Source organism: Dermacentor albipictus, chromosome 1 (genome assembly GCF_038994185.2).
Source record: "Dermacentor albipictus isolate Rhodes 1998 colony chromosome 1, USDA_Dalb.pri_finalv2, whole genome shotgun sequence".
NCBI classification, from domain to species: Eukaryota; Metazoa; Arthropoda; class Arachnida; order Ixodida; family Ixodidae; genus Dermacentor; species Dermacentor albipictus.
This window is the reverse complement of record NC_091821.1, coordinates 78440968-78466317: the sequence shown is the minus strand read 5'-3', so window position 1 is coordinate 78466317 and position 25350 is coordinate 78440968. Positions and strand designations below refer to the sequence as shown.

The 25350-nt window shown below is 50.3% G+C and overlaps 1 protein-coding gene across 1 annotated transcript in view; it reads left to right on the top strand.

Annotated features, from left to right (window-relative positions):
* Positions 1-23133, top strand: part of ko (Stork-head domain-containing protein knockout) — a 408043-nt gene extending 384910 nt beyond the window's left edge. Inside the window, exon 5 of the mRNA XM_065448057.1 lies at positions 19708-23133. Within this exon, the coding sequence (XP_065304129.1) occupies positions 19708-21267 (1560 nt within the window). The 3' untranslated portion in view covers positions 21268-23133. The remainder of the gene's footprint in view (positions 1-19707) is intronic.
* Positions 23134-25350: the final 2217 nt, after the last annotated feature.

The following is a 25350-nucleotide window of genomic DNA, read 5'->3' as shown; positions in this document are numbered from 1 at the left end:
GCGGCCGGCGTAGGACTAATGAGAAGCCATGGACGCACTCATTCGCATTGTGGCTCGTGGGATAGAGAGAGCGAAGACAAAGACTGGGTGGAAGCCCCGCAAGTTGCTTACGGCCGTGCCCGCGTTACGTGGCGCTCGTGATTCGCCACTCAGCGTGCGCGTCACGCAAGATACGCCGCACGCATAATTTTGGCGTCACACTGCAAGCTGCGATCCGCTACGAGGCGCACGTGAGCAAGTGTGTGTGCAGCGGGCCACGGATATCTGCTTGCTCGTAAATGGCGCCTGGAAATCGCAGAACACGAGCTCTTTCGTCTCATCACACTGGCACCAGCATCGTTGATAGTGGAATCTGTAGAGCGAGAAGACAGGATCTGAGCCCATATTGCCTTATCGCGTTCGGCTGATGGGACTCGAAGCCCAAATCTGACATTGCAAACGTCAATTTCAATGCAATACGATAAACATCAAACATCAATAGACCCTTTTGTAAAATCGAGAGTTGATGCGGTAGACCAGCCACCTAATACATCCATTCCCTTTTTCCGACCTCAGTAGAGACGTATAGTAGCAAGATTGACTCGATAGGTCGCATTAACGAAAACAGCACGAGAAATAAAGCATATTCTATTGTACGATATGTGTCTTGTTTGTTGCATGAAGGTAGTCCTCGTCTTATTTTCGCGCCTTTCAGTACGAACACAGGCGCTTATGCAATCTTTCCCTTTAACTACCATCGTTTTTATAGACCTGTACGAAGCAGCGTAAATATTAAACTAATGAGCTGGGAATTGTCAAAGAAGACACAAAATTCCTCAATCTGCATGAGAGTGCCTTCACGAAGCATTTCGTTCTTAAGTGATATTTGCCATTGACTCGCCGCATTCGTAATAAGATGTCCAGCATAAAGACTGGCCGAAATTTTCGGTTACGAACAATTCCAACTTAGTAGCATTTTCGTGAATACGCGCCCTGTTCTAGTTTGCGCAAGGTGCGCGTCAGTCGCGTCATGTGCGCGAGTAAACATCCAGTCGTATCGACGGCGCGTCCTTTTCAACTCTTAGCGACATGGATTTGCCGACCGTGACCGCGCTGGCAAAACGTGCATGGCTTTCTGCGCGGTTATCTTCGGCGCGCCCGTGGGGTCGGCTCACGCGATGGCGGTGGCGACTACGAGTCCGAGGATGTCACTCCACGGTGCAGCAAGTGGACAGCCGCGGAGGCTTGGTCGACTGAATGGAGCGGCAGCCAAGCCCTTTGTACTGAAATGAACTGGGAGCCTCGAGAGACAAGAGAGCGGCCCGCGAGCCATTCATTAAAAGCGGGCTGACAGGAAAACAGGAAAAGGAGAGCCAGCGCTGTCGATGCGGCCGACGCGTTTCGTCAAACCGGTCCCTCTTCTCAGGGTTCGTCGAACGTGCGTGCGTGCGTGCGTGCGTGTGCGCGTGCGTGTGTGTGCTTGTGTGTGTGTGTGTGTGTGTGTGAGAGAGAGAGAGAGCACTCATGCGTCAAGAGGCTGAGTGCGAATTCTCAGCGTGTAATCCAGAGCACTGTTCTAATCCTTCGGTCGTAATCACGAGGCGGCATTTAAATTGCGCAGCCAAAAGCTATCCTGAATATACTGTACTATGGCATGTCTAGGATTTGACGTATGATCTCCTCAGCTAAACCTAGGCTACGAGCAATGCTATACAGCGGAAGGCTACGGTTTCACTCTAACCACCATTCTTTCTTCGGCATGGACCGAAGCGTCGTGGAATAATGGCATTACAATTTGCATTACAATAGTTGTCGCGGCCGAGAATCAACGAGCAGGTGCAGAAGGGAAACAAAGCTCACTGATGCACCCGTTCACTGATTTGCAAGCCGCACATAGGTGACAGAAATCGACCGCGCCGCGGGCATTGGGTAACGACGTCTGCCTGGCTGCACGCGATGAGTTAGCACGTTCGGCGATGGCAGGGACCAGGTGCACCGGACCTGATGGTGAGCCGTTAGTATGTTAGTTAATCACAAAGGAAATGTAAATTGAGTTAACCACGTAACCATTGCGTAATGGCCCGTGCTCGAAAACTGATCTCCTTGGGCGCCGTCAACTTTAGCATAAGCTGTCCTTTGTTACTGTATGTTGCGAAATGCGTACTGCCAACGTGGCTAAAGTAAAATAGTAATACAGACTCGCTTGTCGTTGCAGGATAACGTCATATAACTCAGCAACATCGCAAGGAGCAATGAAAGAGTCTGTTTAACTTTCCAGTGCTTATTGAAAGTGGAACAAACAGCCGATCGAGGGCGTGGGATCAAAACCCTGCCGCGGCGGCCACATAACGACGGAGTCGATATGCTCAAATTCACGTGTACCATGCACTGGGTGCACGTTGTGAAAGAACCCCAAGTGATCAAAATTAATCCACTACGTCGTGTCGCATAATGATAGCGTGGTTTTGGCACTTAAAACCCAGATTTTAATTTAAAAACAGTGATGATCTCATCGAACCTACAGTTGTCCGTATACATTCGATTTCCCGCTCGATCACCCTGTTTGTCAATTGGTGCGGAACGGCAGCAATGTTCTTGCATTCGACACTCACCAAGCAGCAGCAACAGAATGGATAAAACAGACACCGTGGACTGATCAGCGTATAGCGTTGCCACTACCTGCAAAACTTGCGACACGAACGCGAACCCAGACGCATATACCTCGTAGCTTAACACTAGCAGAGTGCACTGAATGCACACTTTTCAAGAACTTTGGTAAGCTTTCATTTATGACTCATTCAGAAAGGTTCTGATCTTGAGCAGCGAAAGCTAAAGTAAGTGCGTGGAGCAGGATAATATGGAAAACAAAGAAACGGCTGCAAAGCAAGGAATGGGAGTAGGATTGGGTTAAATTTTATTAAGCAAAGAAGAAATGTACATGAAAAGAATCGATATCCGTAGTGGTAGACCACGATCGGACCATGCACAGAGTAAAGAAATGTATGCATATCACTGAAAAGCAGCAAACAAACATTTCTGGCGAAGCAGATGACGCATCGCGTTCGTGTTAATGTGGCATTACGTAAACAACCAAGCCTCGGACATGTTAGTGCACTTGTCAGTACCATATGATTCGAGCGCTTCGGGAAAGGCCTCAGTGTTTTATTTAAGTTCGACTGGAAGCTTAACGGGCCCCTCACCAGGCCCCGTAGCAAATTTTCGTTATACGCTGGAAGTTGTTACGTGTCCTCTAGGGAGCGTTCTGCCGCATTTTTTTTCTTTTTTTTTTGAAATCGGCTCATTAATAGCCGAGACAGAAATATTTCTGTGCCGCGAACCCATGATTTCAGTAGGCGGGCTCCACTGCCAAGCAAGACGCTCTCTCCACTCGCCCCGTCTAGCCTACGCAAGCGAAATTCCTTCCCTGTGTTCTCCCATACCGGACCTCGAGGATCGCGTGACGCATACGTCACAGGCCCCGCGTTCATATTTTTTTCTCGCTTTTTTTTTTTCGGCGCTACGCACTTTCGTCGGCGGCGTCGCGCGCGAGTTGTCTCGTCCGCGCAGCGCACGATTTTGCGCGCTGTGCACAAGGAAACATGACTAGTGGTATAATTCAGTGCTTCACGAATACTGAGGCAGAACAAGCGGATCGCAGAGCATGATCACGCGCTGGAACACGGTAGAAAATGGCATTGTTTCGGTACCTGCGCACGTGACCGCACGACCGTGGGAACAAGCAGACGAAGCGGAAGTACATCTCTCTTGCTTCGGTGCGAAGTAAAACAGAAAAGAAAAAACATGCAGACATTCCATTTGTGTGTTTTATTATTTCTATAAACTTCAATTCGTCAATTCAAGCAACAGATCGCATAGATAACAAATGTTGTCTTGAATAATTCTCGAAATCACGTGTCTCCATCAGCGACATCACACTGCGGACACGACTACGCAGGCGCAGGGCGCAGGCGTCCGGCTTGGAGTGCGGTGGCCGCGAGGAGAAGGAAAAACGGCGTTCGGTTTGAAATTTCAGACCTTTCCGCAGCGCGCAGCGATGTATAATACTTTGCAGACACGATCGTTATCGCGCAATGTATGCTCTGCGCTCGTCAGCTCAATATGGCCAGACCTGGTGAGGGGCCGTTTAAACCAGCGTTTTGGTAGCCGACTTTTCCCATTTCTTGCTACAGCAGCTGCAAAAAACTTTCATGGTTCCGCGTTAAGGATGAAGCACTCATGGTATAGTCCATTGTATACTAGACAGGTGTAGTACTGCAGGTGAAAACAGATCAGAAATAAAAAGAGAGAGAAACGATTTTGAGAATGTGTGGTTGGCTCGTGACGGTGGTGCCTGTTGCAGAACAGTACCTACAAATTGGGAAAAAATAAAGAAAAAAAGGTAAGCGTGAGGAGATAGGACGACGAGGCCGAAACTCTTCGACCTCTTGCTTGGTGTGAAACTCCAGGGCCAACTGCCTCGAAGTATCAATGCATGCGGCGAAGAGCTGTTGGAAGGAGCGGGGCGGGGGGGGGGGGGGAGAGAGAACGTACTCCGCCGTAAAGCCTCGCGGCCGGATCAGATGAGAGCTCAGCGGAGGCGGCAGCATCCACGATGTGCGATCACAGTTATTTACAATTTCCTCGTCCGTGTGGCGCCGGCCCACCTGACGCGCGCGCGCTATCTTCGTCGTCGTGTGCTCGGCCACAGCGATGCACCGTCGACCCCCGAGACGGCGTAGAGTGGCGCCGTTCGCGCCCGCCCCGCGTGCACTCGACGCTTCGACACCGTGTGATCGCAGATGGGGGACGCCAGGAGGAACACGCGCTTCCTCGTTTCGTTTGTGCCGCGGGTCGCGCGTCGGAGCGCGAGAACCTGCAGATTGGTAGAGGGGCCGAGGGGTGTGGAGTGCGCGTTGTTTCAAGGCGCACATTGTCCTCCATTAAACGTGCTGCTGGTGGTCGAATCTGCACGTGTTGCCTATGCGATCGCAAATTGTCCCTTGTTGGCATGGGCGTCGGGCTCTGTGATAACCTTGCGCACGTCTCAGTGAACGGTGTCATGTTATCTTGTTGTTGTTGTTTTTCTTAGTGCTGCAGCGTATGCGAGTAATCTAGATGTATTATTCTTTGCCCTTCGCCGCTTTGAGAACACTCCTTCTTCCTACTTATTTTTATTGTTCTTTCTTCATCGCCGATTTTGGAAACTTGGTGATTAGTTCTTCGAATAAACGGCACGAGAAGCACTACCTCGTGTTTTCATTTCGCGATATATTGAGGCAAAGAATTTGAGACCAAAATCACCGCACCGACTGGCAGTGGGCCAGTGCCGTCAGCGCCTTCGCAGAGGGAGGGGCAACGTAGGAACGTTGGCATGACGAGCGACATTGGAGCCAGCTGTGGAAGAAGACGACGAAAGCGCGAGCTAGTGGCACGAGCGCGTTCGCGCGGTTACGTCGAGGGACGGCGAAGGAATGGGCGCCTAAAAGCTGCGCTCTATACAAAGTGGAACTTTCACTTCTTCTCACGACCGTACATATTCGGGCCCAATATCGCTCAGTGCACAGTGCACCATCACACAAGGCTACATAATTACACTGCGGAATGACTATTTCTGCGCACATGTGTTCAGATTGGGACATGAATGTCGGAGCAATACAAGTTTCCCTACAACATAGCGATCTACAGCACGGACGGGGAGAAAGAAGAAAAGCCGCGCTTAGACGCGCTTGCTTGCTCGACATGTCTCAGAGTTGACCTAGCCGACATAAGCTATAAACACGCCGTCAGTGTGTAGTCATCGTCACGTCCGCTCCCCGCGTTCACGGCACACGTACGTATACACATAGCTGTCCTTTCTCCTTTTTTTTCTTTTTTTTTTCGCCACCAAGAGCGAGTGCGGGTGTTTCGCCTGGTGTCCGTATCCGCCTCCAAACGGGAAAACAAGGGTGGCTGTAACGTCGTCGTGTCGAATGGAAAAACATAATACGCATAGGCGAAGGTGGGGAATTCAACAGCCGCACGTCTGCCTCGTTGGCCGGCTAGCATCCTCAACAATGGCCTCGCGCTGTCTGCGGGGTCGAGAAATCGTACGGTGTTCGGGCAGACGCGCCGCCGTACGTGACGACGCAAGCATCGAGGCGACGTGCGCCGGCGGCGCCTCGGGGCGTTTCGGCAGCGACCGTGGCCCCAGCGGCGCCGAAGCCTTTCCGGACATCGCGCGGTCGTTGTTCGCGGGCCAGCCTGAGCAGCGATAGCAGGTCGCCGCGGAGCACGCACTGCGCATGCGCAGGTGTCTACGCACTGCGCAGGTGTCCTTAAACACAGAAAAGTGCGTACACGTGTATTTTACAAACAAAATGGACGAAATAACGAGCGAATATGTCTTGAACATACGGGAACTAAGAAATATGCGAACAGTAAATATACTTCGGCGTCAGGTTTTCCCAAGACGGCTCGTAGTCGGAACCCATTAATAATTTAGTTCGAAGGGCCGTGGCTCTAGCGTAATTTAAAACACCTATGTAAAGAAGTGAAGGAAGACTCGCCTAAAACACGCATGTCTTCAAACAAAGAGAATGGCGGGCTAATTGATATATATATATATATATATATATATATATATATATATATATATATATATATATATATATATATATATATATATATATATATATATATATATATATATATATATATATTGTCATATCATGAGAGTGAGTGAGTGAGTGAGTGAATAAACTTTATTGTAGGTCCGGCGAGGACGCGAACTCGTCGCGCACCCGGCTAGTCCCACGTCGGGACCGGCAGGTCTAGCCCACCGGCCCGGTCGTGGGCACGCCGGACGGCCAGGATTTGCTTTTCTAGAGCGGGGCTACGCAAAAGCGAGTCCCACTCCTCCTAGATGAACTTGGGGTATGTCGACCCGCACTCCCAGAGCATGTGACGTAGAGTGGAGGTCTGGCCGCAGGACGGGCAGAAGCCAACACTGACACCAAGGACAACATAGGGGAAATTACTTGTGCTTAATAAATGAAATAAAGAAACGATAAATTAATGGAAATTAAAGTGGATGAAGAAAAAACTTGCCGCCGGTGGCAACCGAGCCCGAAAGAGCGTCAATAACGTACGTGAAGATCCTGGAGTCACCTCGCATTACCCTCAAGCTCCACCTGTCGGAGAACCAGGCGCAGACTTTTACAGCCCATGCACTGAGCGTCGAACATGCAATTTCACTCGATTGCTTGAAAAGGACTATCCATGAGGTGGAGGGGGCGCCCGCTATCTATGGTCGCTCAACTGCCTCGGGAATGTGTGCAAGCCAATGTGGCGAGGAAGGAGGAGGAGAAAAACTAATGTGACCGCCCTTGTCTGCGGCGTCATATTAAGTGATGTTAGCCAAGCTGCAGGCAAAATCTACACCTTACTAAATACTGTGACTGTAAATAACACTATAACATGTTCAACTTTCGCTCTCTTCACCAACCGCAGTGTCTCAGTGAGTATGTTGCTGAGCACGACGTTGCGGTTGCGATTTTATATACCGACCGCGGCAGTCGCGTTCCGTCCGCATTTACGATCGTTATTTGGGCGCGCATTAAGGAACTTGGAGTGGTCTAAATTAATCCGGAGCCTCCCACTACGACGTCTCTCATAAGTTACGAGTCTCTCTGGGTCGGTGAAACTTCCGTAACCTAAATTTTTCAATCTGTAGAGGTGCTGGAGCTCCTATAGTTCCACGTGTGCGCTGTCCGCTACTCTCGACGTGTCCCACAAAGGGAACGCGTATCTTTTTCCACCGCCATCGCTCCTTATCAGGCGTCGGCGAACAGTTGATCTCGGCGGCGACGGTGCGCGTACCTGGCCACCCTGAGTGCAGGAAAGATCACAACGCGGTCTTGTAGCATACGTTCTGTACAGGGAACGACTTCTGATGCGGCTAAGCCATGTATAGGTGTTCTGTGGCTATAAGCGAAGGCGCCGCGACTGACGGTTGTTTATAGCGGTGCGCGCCCGAGGAAGGCGTCTCCGCTGGCATCGCGGTCGCCTCGGCACGCGGGGTGGGAATATCGCGTATCTGCCACTATTACACACGTGCCCGCTGCGCCGAGGTGTTCGCTGGCCTGCCGCGATCGCCGGGAGCGGTTTTGTCCGTGAGGTCGTTAATTAAGCGGACTTGGCGCGATATGCCGCCCGGCGACGCACGCTTCGCTCGCGGTTTCCGCGTTCCACCAGCTCTGGCGCGGTCTCGTTCGGCCCTTGGGCGCGCCTGTCGTTCACCGTTCCATGGGCCGAGCTCCCGGCGGATTAAGGCTGAGCGCAACGGACGCCTCGGTCACTACTTTCGCTATACGACGATTCCGACGGCATGAGACGAAGTGTACATACCTAACACCTATAGCGCTGTGATGGTAACGAGATAATCGATACGCCGATGCTACCGGTCGTTATTGTGTCGTGGTACGTCTACTCATCCTCAGGTTCACCCAGGGGGGAGAGAAACACAACTTTGCCCAAGGGTTCAAACTCACGCCCCTGCAGCGGTATGTGCGCTTGGGAGCTGGATGCGCTAACTGCGCTGTCATGCAGCTTTGGCCCTTGTCAATATCTGCGAGGTTTGGCGCCCCACACACTCTTTGAGAGCGTCTGTTGATGTATCTCGGAGGCGACAACACGCAACTAATGCTGTAGCGGACGAGGAGAGCTTTGTGTTGCAAGTTCGCGAAAATGACAGCGTGCGCCGTGAGAGCCTGCTGCGGTCGCAGTGAATTAGTCCAAAGCCGGAGGAACCTCTGAAGTCTGCTTATTTTTGTTTTGATTTGTGTATAACGTAAGCGAATACATTTACGCTGGCAAACCCCTTGCTTTTAAATAAAGACAGCTCTGTCTGTCTGTCTGTCTCTCTCTATATAAATATCTCTCTCTCATGTTTTTGTTACTGGGCAACGCCGTCGCATGTATATTCGTGATTCCACTTCCCCAAACAGTAACTCTATACCCAAAACCGCCCCCACCCCCAACTTCGACCAGTCCATGCCAACGCCCGTGGGCAGAGCTTGATTTTTGTTTGTTTGTTTGTTTGCTTTTTTCTCGCGAAACAGATCCGAGCCACTGATCTCTCGGCGGGTCGAACCCGTAGTACTTCCTCCGACCACATAGGAGAAAACGCCCCAAGTAGGGCGGCGCCGATAGAGGAACTGCGCGCGCGCGCACACACGCACACACCGACTGTCGACACCTCTGGATCCCTCGCGTTCCCGCTTCCTCGCTCAAGTACTTCGGGACTCGCAGCTACAGCTGCTCGGGGGTTGCCCGAGAGGCGAGCACGGCCGCCTGTTGAGCGAAAAAGCCGCGCCGCCCGAGTGCGGCCAGTAAAATTCTTGACCGAGGTTCGGTCTCTGTAGCGCACTCATCTTCGACCGCTTTTGCCGGGCGGATAAGCGAGCACCGAGCGACTGGGAGAGAGGGCGACAAAAAATGTAGGCCGCTTCATTCCTTGGTTCTAAAAGTCAATGGCACGCCGTCGTTTTGCCATATCTCGGGGGCCACGGTAGCGCTTTGCGCTCTGCGTCTGTAGCAAATTGTAAATTGCGGGCCTAACGCGGCGCGCGCCACACTGTGCCCAACATATATGGAGGCGAACGACGCTGCGTGAGCGTCCTCCGTGATTACGACCTGAGCCGCACGCCGTCGTTTTCGTGCTCCACGTGTGTGTGCTGAGAGAGGGGCGGGAAATGAAGAAAGTGCACTCGGGCCAGCTTTCTCGTTGCGTCTCGAAATACGCGCGCTTATAAGGCGTGGGCACGGCTGCGGAGCCGCGAAGCGTGCAATCACGGGTAATTAAGCGGACGTAATTAGACATACAGGTGTCGCTGTCATGTACGCGACCGCGTCATTGGGTCCTTTGGTGTCTCAGTCAATCCCTAAGCGCCGCGTTGTGCCTCGCTGTCGTGTTGCGCACGCTGTCGAAAAAACACGCGTGTCTTTGGTGTCGGTTGTCGCCGCGGGCGTGCGGTTCTATCAGCGTGTGCAGCCGCAAGTGTACGGAAACGCGTATGCGTGGCGACATTTGTATGAAACTTCCCTTCTTTGAGGTAGGCTGAAGAATCTAAGACATTGGCTTTCACGTCGCCTCTGTGCGCGAAATTGCTTGTTGTACCAGGGTGTGATGCTTTCTGAAGGGGCAGTCAAGCATGCTGGTTCCACTGTTTATGGTTTTTATACTCACCAGTTCTTGCTTAAAATCTCACTGTAAAGGGATGTGGCGATACCATATCGACCATTAAGCGCCGCAACAAAACCGAAAGTGAACTGCAGAAGGTTGACGCATTTACGGCACCCACTTCTGTCCGATTATGAAAACGTAATACTGCGCGACTGCAGAAAACTTTATCATTCTATTGTCACTGCTTGTACATTTCACCAGTACTTTAATGAGCAGCGTAATAAGGCTGTATCATTTTCATGCACTTGTGTTTAGCCCCTGCGAGATGTAGTCGCACCGATACAGCATGTAAGAAGTTCATTTCACTGCCGAGGTCTTTCCAGACCACATTTGAGCCTCGCGTTTACGACCTGAGTGAATCGACCTTTATATGTGGTACTTGTTCATACATCGGCCGTGAACTTATTTTGCACGAGAGGAGGCGTACCTCACACAATGAGGTTCATCTCATTTGCGACAGCGAAGAGTCTGGTTGGCACGATTAGGAGTTGGGTTCGTCTCGTCTTTCTTTTGGAAAGACAAGACACAGACAAAGGAAGTTGGCGCCGTGTGCCTGTGTCTTTCGTGTGCCTTCTTGCGTCCTCGTCTATATACGCGCTGCAATAGTATACTCCAAGATGCCTTACCAACGAGCCCGCACTGCAGCACTGGCTGATTTCTGGGACCGTGGTTCTCACAGTATCGTGGTGGTGCATTCTACTCTTGTCATTAGCTCTCGGCAGCTAATAACGGAGGCCGTGGGATTCACTTCGAGGAGGCGGTGCTTGTCAGTGCTAAATTACAATTAATCATCGCACAGGTTGCGGATGCATTCACTTCTAAGCGCGGGTTGCAGACGAATAAATAGCCAGACGAGCTTACGTTCTCCGTTTACGATAAACCTGGAGCAGTTAGTTAATAATTTCCGAAGTCAAAAAAGAAGAAGCAATTACACGTTGAATTTTGTATAATGCGAGTTAGCGAAAATAAACACCAATAGAGGCCAATATATTTGTTTTTCTTTTTTACAAAATATAAACTCCGAGAAACATGCTCCGAATTTTACCATGAGCAACTGCCGGAAACACACCCTATAGCATATAATCCGTTGAGGTTACGCGCAACGGCGCGTCACTGGGTGCCCGACCCAAGCACGTGCTTTCGTCCCTCGGGCGAGACATCCGCACGTCGCCGTACACCGTTTGACGGAAACCAGCCCGGCGCCGTCGAGAGCACGCGGCGAGTCGATCCCGGCGTTTCTCAGCCTCTTTGTCGACCGAGCGGCAAACCACAGCCGCACGTCAACCGTGCACGCGGTCAGGCCGCAGAGTACATACAGTGCGGAGCTAACAAGGGCACTGTCAACGCGTATACGGCGCGAAATCCGGTTTTATAGCACGCGGAAGAACTGGCCAGTGCCAGCACGACAGCTCTGTATGCAGTTGACAACCGCTCCGTGCGTGCCCGATCGCCACGGAGTGAGAATGCCTCGTCGCGACTCCTTTTTTCCCGACGGCTTCAATTGTCCGGAGAAACGGTCACACTCGATTTCTCTGCCGCCCACGCAACGCGGGCAACTCTCGCCGCGAAGCCGGTCGCTCAGACACGTCGTCGTCGCTTTCTTACTTCGAAAGGACTCTGTTTTCTTTATTTTTTGGGGGGAGGGGGGGGGGGGTGTTGCGTTTTTGTTTTGATTTTGTTTAGAACTTTTCTATACAAAAGGAGAGGCGCGCGCCCTCTCGTCACGTGTCATCGTCCTTTGTGTGGTGCATGTCCGAACTGCAATCAGTGCGGGGAAAGTGGGAATTTTGCACGTCGCCGACTGTGCAATTCGACGGGGTTTCTCTTTCTTTCTTTCTTTCTTTCTTTCTTTCTTTCTTTCTTTCTTTCTTTCTTTCTTTCTTTCTTTCTTTCTTTCTTTCTTTCTTTCTTTCTTTCTTTTTTCTTTCTTTCTATCTCATTCTATGTCTCCTTTCAGTTCCTTTGACTCGTCCGTAATCCTGACCAGTAATAATACTAAAACAAATATTCGGCAGGGTGGTAGTTTGCTCCGGGTCGCCGTCCTTTCTCGCGACTGGGCAGACCGCAGTTTTTTTTTTTTTTTCAGCGGCAACACCGGCTGACGGAGCGCTGACGACCCCCCCCCCCCCTTTTTTTTTTCTTCACGTGCTTTGTTTGTGGTCCAAGCGGTGCTTCGCCTACGTTATCACAATTTGATCGGCCGGTCCACAGCGGTACTTAATTAAGAAGGAATACATAATCGAGCGAGACGAATCGTTACACTATATAGAGGCCCCAAAGGTGTCCAAACTCGTTCGAGCTCACAAGCGTTTCAGCCGCAACCGTTTCCAATTATGAAAAATAGGAGATTGGAAACAAACTGTGAAAATAATTGCTGCCAAAATTTAAAGCTGTTACGGACGACTATGGTATTTTTTTCTTCTTTAATGTGTGCTTGCGGAGATATCTTAAGCGGCCCCGGCTGCTCCTGCAGGCAAAGTTTTTTAGATTTCTCTTTTCCAAAACATCCTTGATATCCACAAACAAATTTCGACATGTTTCTTAGAAAAGGTGTTTCCGAACATAGTTACTTTTTTTTTTCTTCGTAAATGATTTCTGTTTAGTTGCGTGACATACGTCGGTTCCGGTTCACTTTAGTGGTACGCTTCGCTGTATCGTAAGCTATTCTGACTATAGGCTTTGAGTCAGTCCTCACGCTTCGGTAAATGTCTTCTCCCCCGTACATTTCTTAAGATACATAGAAGCATGCCGGACGGATGAAAGAATTGGATTGAATCCTGGGTTTTTACGTACCAAGACCACGATTCGATTTGACCACCATGGGGATATTTAATTACGTACCCCCGATGCACGGGACGCGGGCGTTATTGCATTTCGATCCCCCTGAAGTGCGGCCGCAGCTGCCGGGATTCGATCCCGCGACCTCGCGCTTTGCAGCGCCCTAGCCGCTAACTCACCGTGGTGGGTTGTATAAAAGAAGGCCACATCGTGTTGGCTTCATCGCATGATGGCGATATATATATATATATATATATATATATATATATATATATATATATATATATATATATATATATATATATATATATATATATATATATATGCGCGCGAGAACACAGCGCACACGAAACCATCATCTCGGGTTGCCTACTCGTTGCACCCACCGCAGATTACCGCCGAGAGAGGCTGGCGCAGCCACGTCACGGGCAGCCGCGGCTGAAGTATAGAAGAGGAGCTGCCAGAAACCTGCAACCCCCCCCCCCTCCCCCCCCCAAATTTCGCGCGCGAGAAGACAGCGTGCATCTTCGCTTGTACGCGTGATATCAAGCCACTATCCTTGTCGGCTCACCCTCGCAAGCTTTTCCTTGTACCTACAGCATAGGGCATGCGACCGCGAGCTTGCCTCACTTTGACTTTATACGGAACATCACGGCTACGCCGACGGCGGCAATTCTTCTGGAGTGTCCGTATAATTGCTGTCGCAATAAAAACGGTACGGTTCTGCGGTGGTCCGCTCGAAGTGAAGAAAATGCGGGGCACTATCATTTTTCGCCGAAAGAACTTGGTGAATAGATTTGGGTTAGTGGATTGTAATGTAGTTCTTTGTCGTAAAAAGATGCGGCTGCAAGGAAGCAGCACACACTCGCAACTTGCCGAGCAACATGCGCACAATAGCCCCGAAGGTGTACGCGCAACCATGTACGTCACAGCGCTCACCTGCAAATTCACGTGCGTATATCTGCACTTCACGTGGTAACTTCTTCCATCAGAAGCATGCGCGGCTTTCCTGTTTTTTCTTTTTGTCTTCCCTTCTTTTCTTTACTTTCTTCCTCTGTTTTTTTATTTTATTTTCATTTGTTTATTTTCACCTTAGCCACGCACCTATTGCGCAGGGCTTTTTTTCTGAAGCTTAGGCTCCGCGCAAGAAGTAAAACCGTGTGTTACGTTAGAAAATTGCTTAGGTACATTTCCTTCTCGGATTTTCTGCGTGCTCACTGGAGTGAAGCTACTCAGTTACTGATCTGTTTGTTGTAGTTGCATTGTTTCCGCTACGTACGACGCAGAGACCTGGGAAATAAACAACACTTCATGTTTCAACAAAAATACAAGGCTATCACGGCTCATTAGCGCACCGAGTCCTCACCTTCAACGCAGTAATTCTTCGCTCTGTTCTCCAGACGAGCACTTAATCTAACAAGCCTGCCCATGGCCGCGCTGAAATTCACGGTACGCACGCAAGTTTGGGGCATGAGGCGCGTTTCTTACATTGCACCACATAGGTGCCCATTTGGGTACCAACGACCCGTGACCGGTCGATATCTGCGGTCACAGGCACATTGAGGTCACGATGTAGATAAACGGCCCCACTGTCTCTGTCGGTATCAGCGCCCGAGTGAGCATCAGGTGGTCATTCTTCGTCGCTGAAGCAGGCGCGTGTACCTCCTTTGGACGCCCGACTGCGTACTGCTAAACGGTACTGCCGAGGTACCCGGCACACAACGCCCACAAAGCGTGGCGGAAAGAAGCGACCGCTCCAAGAGGGGCAAAGCGGAGAGACCGATCGTCTGAACACATAACCCGGCCAACTTGCGAAAAAAGCGAGTCGCCCGCTCTCGGCCCTTCCCAATGGGCTCGGGGAGCTGTTTCTCGCGCTTCATTTGCATTTGTCTATACCAAAGCTGCGCTCGACTAGGCGATACAGCGTTGCAGAAAAAATGTTTCTTTCTTTCTTTCTTTCTTTCTTTCTTTCTTTCTTTCTTTCTTTCTTTCTTTCTTTCTTTCTTTCTTTCCTTCTTTCTTTCTTTCTTTCTTTCTTTCTTTCTTTCTTTCTTTTCTTTTCTTTCCTTTTTTGTCCGCACCAGCAGCGCGGGGAGAGAGAGAGATCAGGTCACTTAATGGCGGCCTCGCTAAATAAAATGCAGGCGGAGCCGACTGGTGAAGGCGGAGGTGCGGGTGTGGGCACCGATTAAAACGAGTTCGGTATAGTGTCGGTGTGTGCAGCAACGGCGCCCTGTGGCCAGTCGAACAGACGCACGCGCGCGCTCAGAGCGAGTCGTGCACACAGAAGGCGTGTTCTTCCTTTTCTGCTTTGACAAATGCTGCCTTGTGATGAATGTTTTCGGCTTGATGAATGTTCCAACACTGGACGACTTCGCGTGACCTCGAATATCGTACGTGCCGCCGGGTCTTCAGTGGAGCTCGTAGCCGATGCAAGCAGCGCCGCAACAATACGCGCGGAGCAACATCTGCGGCAGGGCCGAACTTTCCTCGTTTGGGGAAGTGGCTTGTGTGCACCGACTTGGGGCGACGCCTCCGCGTAACGGAGCGGTGCGGTTCGTATAAACAAACGTAACTGTTTGGTCTGCTGCAAACAAAATTTAAAGCGCCCGGCCAGCGAGGACACAAGAGGGGCCACGCAGCTGAAGTCTACTTGTATACACTTGCAGACAAGGATTTTCACAACGCTGAGCCAGCACCATCGTGCGCTATCACATTAATCTGTGCGGTCGAAAAGAAAAGACGAAGTGTAAGCCGTTCGAAATAGCTCCAGTTGCTCACGTTTCGTCATAGGACGGCTGCGTTTGTTTCAACAACGTAGGAAGTCGGGTCTCTTCTGCGTTGCTCACAGAAAGCCCTAATAGGTGCGATTACTGGAGCCGATAATTTCATTCGAAAGTGTTTGTGTGCAAGGTTTAGCTCAGCAACTTTTATCGACATTGTTGTCCCCAACAAGCAAGTCGTTACTTGCGGCTGTATCATTTCGTCAAGGGCAAACCTCACCGGGTAGCGTTGTCGACCAACATTTCTCATATATGCATGCCACTGTGACGTAGCCAACCGGGCTCAGTCCTGGTTAACCTCCCTACCTTTCATTTATCATTTGCTCTCTCTCTCTTTGAGGTTTGAAGAAATACAAGTGCCTAAATGACCTCGTGCTAATGTTACCCTATATATGGCCGTAAGCCAGCAGGGAAAGGAAGGAAAAGGATATGTGCGAGTTATTGGCTTCTTCTTTTCGTATAAGAGTACCATCTCTCTAATGACAGGCGGTTGCGCCGAGCTCTGGCTCCCACATATTGGCTCCGGTAAATACTGGGCCGGTATACGCGTAATGCACCTCCTATAGAGGCGCCACTGATAGCCACCTAGCGGGTGCTTCCAACAGTAAGCTCGGGAGCAGTAGCAGACGACAACCCTTTGCAGCGCTGGATGGCTGAAGTTCGCGGCTGCCATTTTTCCTTTGTTTGGCTGCCAGACTGCTTCTTCTGCAGTGACAGCTGTAGGGAAGACGCTGCCTCTGTGGTAGCGGGTATGAACACGATGTTACCGGTGTTTGGGACAAACCGGTCCACATACGTGCCAGGTGCGTCCTGCAGATAAACGCGCAGAATCCCATTTATATGAAGTGGAGTTCATGTTAACTAGCCGCTAAATTTTGTTGAGTAATGCGATGTCTCGATCGTTTTTTTTTAATTCTACCCTTGCCGTAATACTGCTTCTGTACCTCAATAATCAGCACCCGTCGTTAGTGCAGACTTATATCAAACAAATCCTCACGGTGCGATGTCTGTACACGCCATTGTGACCTTTCTGCCAATGAATACATGTGACATCGCCGAATAAATGCAGTCAAAGCCGCCTCAAGAAGAGTAATTGCGATTTTTTTTTATGGGAACGCATACATTAGTCAACGAAGTCACCAAACGCACGGGTTAGCGCTGCACCGCCGATGCAATTCTGCTGTATACGCCGATGAACGGCCGTTCTCGCTGCAGTTTTTGCAGTTTTGAATTCCCCAAGAGAACTGCTTGGAAACGTACAAAGCTAAAGTCTGACCAACTCTTCAGCACTTTTTTTAATGTTACTAGAGAGAGATGCCACATGATATATTTAAAAGCAGAGCAGCGCCAGTCAAAGATTGATTCACCATGGAGCAAAAGAACTACGAAGCTTACCAGCAAGTATGCGGCCTGTAGGGTGAGTAACACAGCAACAAAAAACGTCAAGCGGAAAGCCAGAGAGGCTGAAATAATCTCATGGGTGGCGGCAATAGGAAAGAAACCTGCCATGAGTAACTACTTAAGAGGAAAAAAAACGAAATTAGAAATAAACAATTTATGATAACTCAAAGGGAATATCATTACTTTTGGAAGCGAGATCAGGCTGCCTTAGAACACGCACCTATATACGACGCACCTGTAAACGCATCTACAAACGAAGATGACGCATGTGCTTGCTGCGGTATAGGGAAACGATGGTACATGTTTTATTAGAACGCGAAGATATCTGCCCAGCGGCCGATTTAGGCACCACTGGCCTCTTTGAAGCCCTTGGGTTCAGCGAGAGAAGGGGAAAACTGAACATGTCCGCAATAGAGATTAGTAAGAGGCGATTGGAAGATCGGTGGAAGTAGGGAAACAAAGTTCGAAATAGGGGTTCAGAAAGTTTGGTGATGGGAATTCATCGTGCGTTTTTTTTTCTTTTTTAACCTAGGTAGGACATTAGGCAGTATAATAGCAAGAGCTTGGTGGCGCAACCCACCACCCCGTTCCAAAGGGGACGCTCATAACATCCATCCATCCATCCGTCCGTCCGTCCGTCCGTCCGTCCGTCCGTCCGTCCGTCCGTCCGCCCGTCCGTCCGTCCGTCCATCCATCCATCCATCCATCCATACATCCACCCTCCCACCCACCCACCCACTACGCGCATAATGTAAAGATTCATTTCGCTCGGTCCTATTTGTTGCCTATCATCCACCGCTCACGGCCGGCTGAGCATAATTTATCTCAAACCAAGGTGTCGCGGTAGCGATACTTTTTGTTGTTGTTGCTATTTTTGATAAAAAACAGAATTCCCGGAAAAATACTATGACCAGATAGAACTGCAAATCTAGCAGGCACTCGCTCGCGCTTGTAAATAGTCTCCACTAACGTCCAGCCCCTTTCACTGAAACTTACTGAGAGGCTCATAGTCGCGTATTAGAAATGAGTGAACTCCTTAAAGTATGCCGACCGATCAGTGGTTAAAGTATGTCACGTATTAATGTTCGAAGCTGAACGTTTCGTCACGAGGCGCAACGTAAACGAGTGACGAACAATGTTACATATTTTCGTTAAGCTATTGCAAAACTTCAAAACGTGGCTGTTTTTCGCTCGTAGATATGAATAAAACAAATCAAGCGCAACTGGCACATTCACGAGGGATTATGTGGAATTTAATGTAATGACGTCGCACCAAAAAGCGTTACTGAAGCAAAAACATGACAACCTGTAGCTTCAAAGTCATTGGGAATAAATAAAAACGGGCGAATGACACAAATTCTCTTTTACACAGCGGCTGAAAACATGCACCACTGTGTCATGTGAAAACAATTTCTAGCGCTGCCTTGTAGTATACGCGCACCGTGTGGCAGTACTCGTAGCATTTCGACAAGGCGTAACGAGCTCGGGAGGATGGATATGCGACATTTACATGTCTTCTGAAGCTTTGACCAAATTTGTGTGCCCTCCACTTGCTAATTGTCGACGACAGCTGCTGAAACTGCGGCTTGCTGCACCGTGCCCCCTGTTTCTCGCACATGCCATCGTAAACAGAGGCAGCAGAGGCTGAATCAAGGAATGGAGCGGTCATCACATGATCGAATATGGCGGTGCCCGTAGGAACGCGATGAAAAGCGTCGATTGATTGCGTACGACGCATATATATATATATATATATATATATATATATATATATATATATATATATATATATATATATATATATATATATATATATATATATATATATATATATATATATATATATATATATATATATATATTAATGCATGTACCTATAGTGCTTTCTGCGATTATCCGTGACCATCACCTTGCTTTAATTTGCTCATCTCCTCGTGAAAGTCATCTTGATTTTTATGACCATTGTTATGTTTTTATATCCTACCGTACATCTTTTCAGCGCGTATATTTTCTTGGTTAACGAGCTCGAACTCCTGCTTGTGCCCGGGTAGGGCGCAAAGTATGTTCAAATACATAAATATATCAGGGGTACATAATTTAGCTGAGGACCTCGGCATAAATTTCTCAGCTGTAGTGATATTCAGCTGTACGTCCGAGGTTTAAAAGATTTCGCTGTGAGCAAGACTCATTGCATAAGGCATATTTTGCCGAGAGAACTCAACTCAGGTTGGGAGTTATAGGTTTATCAAGAACACACTTCAGGTGCGGCGTTGTGTCATGAAAGCGCTTCGCGAAACTCAACCGTTCCGATTATGTTCGACCTTGAAACACAGAGTTCGAGTCGGTTTTTACGGCTGCATGGTAAACGTCGCTTCAGAGAAACATGAACTTGTCTCCTTACATTCCATAGATTGGAGCCGCTACGGCGGCCTGTTTATTTTCTTGATCGTTGTTCTTTCATCCCTCCAATTGTTCGACTGCAACATGGAAGTGTTGTTTTTCTGGGTGTAATAAATCTGTCTTGTTTCTTCTCACTCTGTGCAGCCGAGGTCGTCGAGCACGAATCGAGCCCGCGAGCGACACTCCAGCAACGGGGACACTCCGGACGCAAGCCTGGACCGCTCGGACCGGCGGTCTCGCAGTTCGAGAGGATACTACCGAGGTCCCCGCAAGGCGGCAGCCCTAGCGGCTGCTGAGGACCTGGACTCTTCTGGCACGCTACTGTACCGACACCGCAGCGCTTCTCCCGCTGCGCGCCGCAACAACCACAGCCAGAACAACGGGTCGCGCCACGGCAGTGCGCTGGCGCAGTCGGCAGCCACCAACCGACGCCTGCCGTCGACGGCCGAGATCAGAACCCCGCCGCTGTCTCGCCGTGCTTACCGCCACCAGAGGGCCTTGCCGCCGCTTCCTGTCGAGAGGCTGAACAACGGCGGCCTCCGGCAGGACGACCAGAGGTACAGACCGCCAAACTTCACCAACAACGCCCTCGAGAAGCCCGGTGCGGGTGAGGAGCTGCCGCCCAGCGGTAAGCCGCAACAGCCTTCCGACTACACCAACAACAACAGGTTACCAAGACCAGGACCTGTGCCTTTGGCCACGTTTGAAGCCCGCCGAAGCAGCATCGCCGGAACGACCTTGGACATCGACAACGTAGCGACGTCCAGGATCCGAGCGGAGGCGCAGCGAAACGCCCCGACGGCCTTCTCCATGAAGAATCTGCAGCAGCAGCCGTCAGCGGCCGCGTTTCCAATGCGCGGAGGCGCACACATCAGCGCTGATGACCTCAAGAACTTGCACAAGGCGGAGGACAAAGTTGAACCGCGTCCGATCGCCGCCATTAAGAACCTTCAGTGCGGACCCATAGTCATCAGCAAGGTGCCTCCACAGCCACAAGTAATCGAACCCCGACGGACAACGACCACTACGACTTTTACGACGACGGACACAGTCACGCTGAAGAACATACAGAACCTGAGCTCGGTGGCTGACCTGGATAAGACCAAGCCTTCACCGCAGACTCTCAAGAACCTTCAGCCATCGACCAACACGACTACGGTGTCTATCAAGCAGACAAACGGAAAAATCGACGACGACGGTGGCGAGAATACCAAGAAGATCGCAACGAACCTGATCCTGGAGGAGAAGATCGAGGCCCAGAGGAAAAGCGGAGCTTCATCCCCGTCTGTTGCCGGGCCAATCAAGAAAATTGTCGAGGAGAAGTCGGTGCAGTCGACGCTTGAGTCCACTGGCAAGATGGGAAACCTTAAGAGCACGGTGGATGTTAACATGGAGTTGGTCACAGAAGTGGGAAGCTCGAGGACCGTAACCAACATCACCACTTCACTGCAGCACGCGCTCCCCAAGGCTATTCCTGCGGAGCCCTCTGGCCAGGACCCGTGCAACAAGTCATCGGCTGCCGCTGGCAAAACAATAATCAAGACATCTAAGCCAACCAAGATGAACGGCAACGGAGGCGGCTACACGCCCATGAGGGCCAAGCTAGCTGAAGCCAAGGCGGCGTTCTTCGCCGACTCGGCCAATAAAGGCAGCGCCGACGACAGCGGTTTCGTGTCCACCTCCCCGCAACCAGTTCCCGTATAGGAAAACACTGCAATCGCACCCGTTTATCTGCTCCAGAAGAAAGTAGCAAGAGCTCACTTGTCGGCAAAGCACCAGCGCATGAGTGCACGTCTTCGGGCTTCTGCGCACGCTGGAGCGGCGACAGATCGACGCCGGGTGGTGCATGTATGTTAATCCTCCAGCAGCCGCGACGGACGCTTGCTTGTGACACCTGGGCGACCACTATGCGGTGTGCGCAGAAGAGATGGATGGCCCGGATCGGAAGTCGAACACGTGCCACACAGAATTGAACTTACTCACGGCTAATGCATGACGCTACACGAGTACCGCTTGTAAGACTCACGAAGTGCCTTCCTCTGCCTGTCGATGTGGTGAACCGCGAGTGTATTGCGCTGACCGAGAGTAATACTGCCTCTCGGATATGAGCGACCTCTCGTGCCTAATTACTGTGCACACTGTAAAGCTTATTAACACCAACGTGCGTAGCAAGCTTTTGCTTAAGACGATACTTTTGAATAGCGTAGGTCCCGAGTGTTCACGTGCACCTGCACTCGTAGAGGCGAACCTTAAAGCTATCTTACTGTCTTACTTAGGTTGTTCAGTACATCGGCCATACCAGAAACGTCTTACTTAGACTGTTCAATAGACCGGCCATACCACAAACTCAGTGGTTAAATGTAGTAGCCTCACTTAAATGCTCGACCACCCGAAAGCCGATTTTGGACGTCACTAGCTGACTCCGAAATTGACGGCTTTGTGCAGACGGTCCTTAACTCAGTGTCCGGGCGTTTCCGCTATGACTGCACCAGCTCCTGTACTACTAACGATTTATTTTTCCCGTCTCTGTACATTTCTGTTACCACTGCGAAACGGTTTAGAGTTGGAACCCTACATCATTTCCCCTTTAAATATATCGCTAATAATTTAAACTAGAGCACGCTGGTTCTTTATGTGAGTAACGACTACATAACGAAACAAACGAAAAAGTACGCGCTGACAATAGCATGTCGTCAAATTATGCCGTTCAACGGGGAGCAGATCTTTCCCACAGAGCAAGGGCGGCGTGCTGTGCACGGAAGCAGGATACAAGGACGTGGTACTTAAAGGAGCACTAGGGCGAAAGAAGAGTGAGAAAGGAGGTGAAGGCTTCTTTGCTCGTCTTGTAGCCGCGTTGTACAAGGCAGCAAAGAGCGGTCGTGTTTCGCGATAAACCGCCCTGCGGTCCCTGGCTCTCGTTCAGAGTTACGCAGCGCTGACGACGCCGTGAGTCACGGGACCTCGGGCTCGTGCTCGTGCCACGAGGCGCGAAGTATTCGGGAGCGTTAGGGCGCCGAAGCGGTAGCTAGCTTAGTGATGTGTGCGCACGCCGCCGCTTGGCGCTAGTTCACTTGTCGCTCTTCGTCGGCCTCGCGAGCTGTAGTACAAAAGCAAGCGCCTGCCTGGCTCGGAGTTGATTTGAGCTGCGCCAGTCTACCTTGCGCATGAATCGCCAGTCCTCTCGCTTCCTACCGTGCTCCTATTCTCATGTGTGAGGTGTGGCGAACCGGACGTAATATTACGCCTCGTTGACCTCCCTGCCCTTTCGTCTTTTCTTTATCTTAAGTGAAGCCGGTTGTCGTGCGCACACACACACACACACACACACACACACACACACACACACACACACACACACACACACACACACACACACACACACACACACACACACACACACACATATGTAGTAAACTATGTGCGTGTCGTAAAAATGGCTGTTTAATTTACGCGTAAGTGCGTACGGTCGGCACAAATATATAAAGCTTGCTAGCGGACCGAGGCCGTTCAGTTAACAAAGAAGAAAAAACACTGATTGACAACGCAGCCCGGTGCCGTTCTCTTCTTGGTTTTCTGTTGTGTATATATATATATATATATATATATATATATATATATATATATATATATATATATATATATATATATATATATATATATATATGTAAGAGTAACAGATTGCAATACAGGCTATTGGCGTTCAACTTTGTTGGTACCCTCGTCAATTATGCGTTTAGAAAAAATAACATAATCAGGTAACTTTCACGCCGTCCTCTCACTGCCATTAGGACAGAAATAGAAATGCTGCCTTACAAATGCACCTTTTAGGCTTCTTCGGAACTACACGGTCTCGTAGCCTCCGAAGCATGGCTGCTTCAGAACCGCGCGCCTTTTCGTATCGTGAAATCGGAACTATCTGACAAGAAGCACTTGCCCAAATCCATTGCTCTCAACGAACGACCTTCTTGATATATATATATACACACACATGCGCTTGTTCCAGGCTTGTGTCGAGTGCGAGCTTTGCGCAAGCCCCCCCCCCCCCCCCATATTTCCCGCGTTTTTTTTTTTCCATCTTTCACTCATTATTAGCCGCGTAGCGTGCGAGACACATCACTGCCTCTTCATTCAGACGCCGTGCTCAAAACAGTTCGTGAGTCTAGTTTGCATGAGAGTACAAGTAGGCTTTGTCACGGAAGCCCGGCCCACAGACTTAAAAACCTCTCAGAGCCGATAAAGAAGCACCTCTGAACTTGGTCACTGCCTGCTCCCGCTGAAGTACAGCCCACACGTGCTTTCTCATAAGGTATAGAATGAGGAAACGGGGAGGGACGAGTTGCCGCCGCTGGTGCGCGGATATGAGTACAGCGCGGCGCGGCTGAGTGCGCTCTCCGAAGGAACGCGTGGTCGAAATTGGGAGCGAACTTTAATGGGGCGGGTGTGGACAGGCAAAAAAGAAAATAAAAAGAAAGGAAAACGGAGCGAGGCGTGGGGAGAGCGCACCTTGGAGTGCGGGCGTCGAGACGAGTGGGGCAGTACGCGGGCGCCCGACGCCGCGTTATCGTTTGTCGTTTTAATAGCTCGGGCCGAGCACATCGGCGGAGAGTGCAAAACGGCAGCGGCCACCGATGAAGACGAGCAAGCAATAAGAAAGGAAACGAGGAAACAAGCAGTGTGATCCTTCTCGTTTGACCGACTTGGCGCGGCGCGCAAGCAGTCCTCGCTCTTCGAGTTTTTTTCACGGAGGAGGTCGCGTTCAAGAATGAGCGAAGAAGAAAAGGAAAAGAACCGAACGAACAAAGTGATCGCGATAGCAACAGGAAGCGCGGTCGAGCCACGGCCCTCGTTCTTCTTCTTTGCCTCATCGTCGTATTTAATTTGCTCGTCGGGGGCGCGGCTTCTCTCTCTCTCTCTCTCTCTCTCGCTCTCCTTTTTTTTCCTTCTTGTTTTTACGGAGTAGAGCCCCTCCCGTCTTTCTCTTGCTTCATTAGCCTACGTTCAAGTGATGGTATCACAAACGCGTCGGCGAGAACCGCGAGCTTGGCACGCCTTCACCGCGGCGTTAAGTCGCTGGTTCATTGATATTGCGTTTCATATCCGCGCGGTGGCAGCCTTATACGTTTAGAAGAGACGCTAAGCTTAAGCGAGGCCGCGCGATCATTAGACGCAACTTTTGATCGTGCTGCAGGACCGTCGTAAATTGCACAAGCGGAGCGCACAACATCGGTCCACTCTCACTGAACGACTTGCATCGCGCGCGCACGTTCTGCTTGTCATGCCACCACCGACAGCAGCGCCTCCCCGCCCGTGAAACGCCGCGTGATGCGCCTCCCACTGCTCTGACCTCGGCGTTCTATAACATGCTTTTCCTCGCGGATGTAGTGGCGTTCCATTTCTTCCTTCGTTTCCTGCAAACCTTTCTTTGAATTTCGTTGTGCCAAAATTGGCGAGCGTCTGTTACAGAACGACGCCTTCGCCTTTCCGATAATCCTCTCTCTCTCTCCCTCTCTCTTCTCGAACTTTCGCGCTCGAAAAAAAAAAAGAAATACATACCACATCAAGCGACTGGTCAGTGCCAAAACTTCTTGCCTCTTCTCTTCGTAGAGCGCAGTCGCACACTGAGAACGTTTTGTTTTCGGCGTCTCTATAATATACTCCACGCTTCAGAAGTCCTCAACTGACTAGACGTGACGCTAATTATTGCGTAAAAGTAACGAATCGCATGCTTGTGTCCGCAAGAGTAGTGAGGAAAGCGCAAAGAAGGAAACTTGAACGGTCACTGACGCG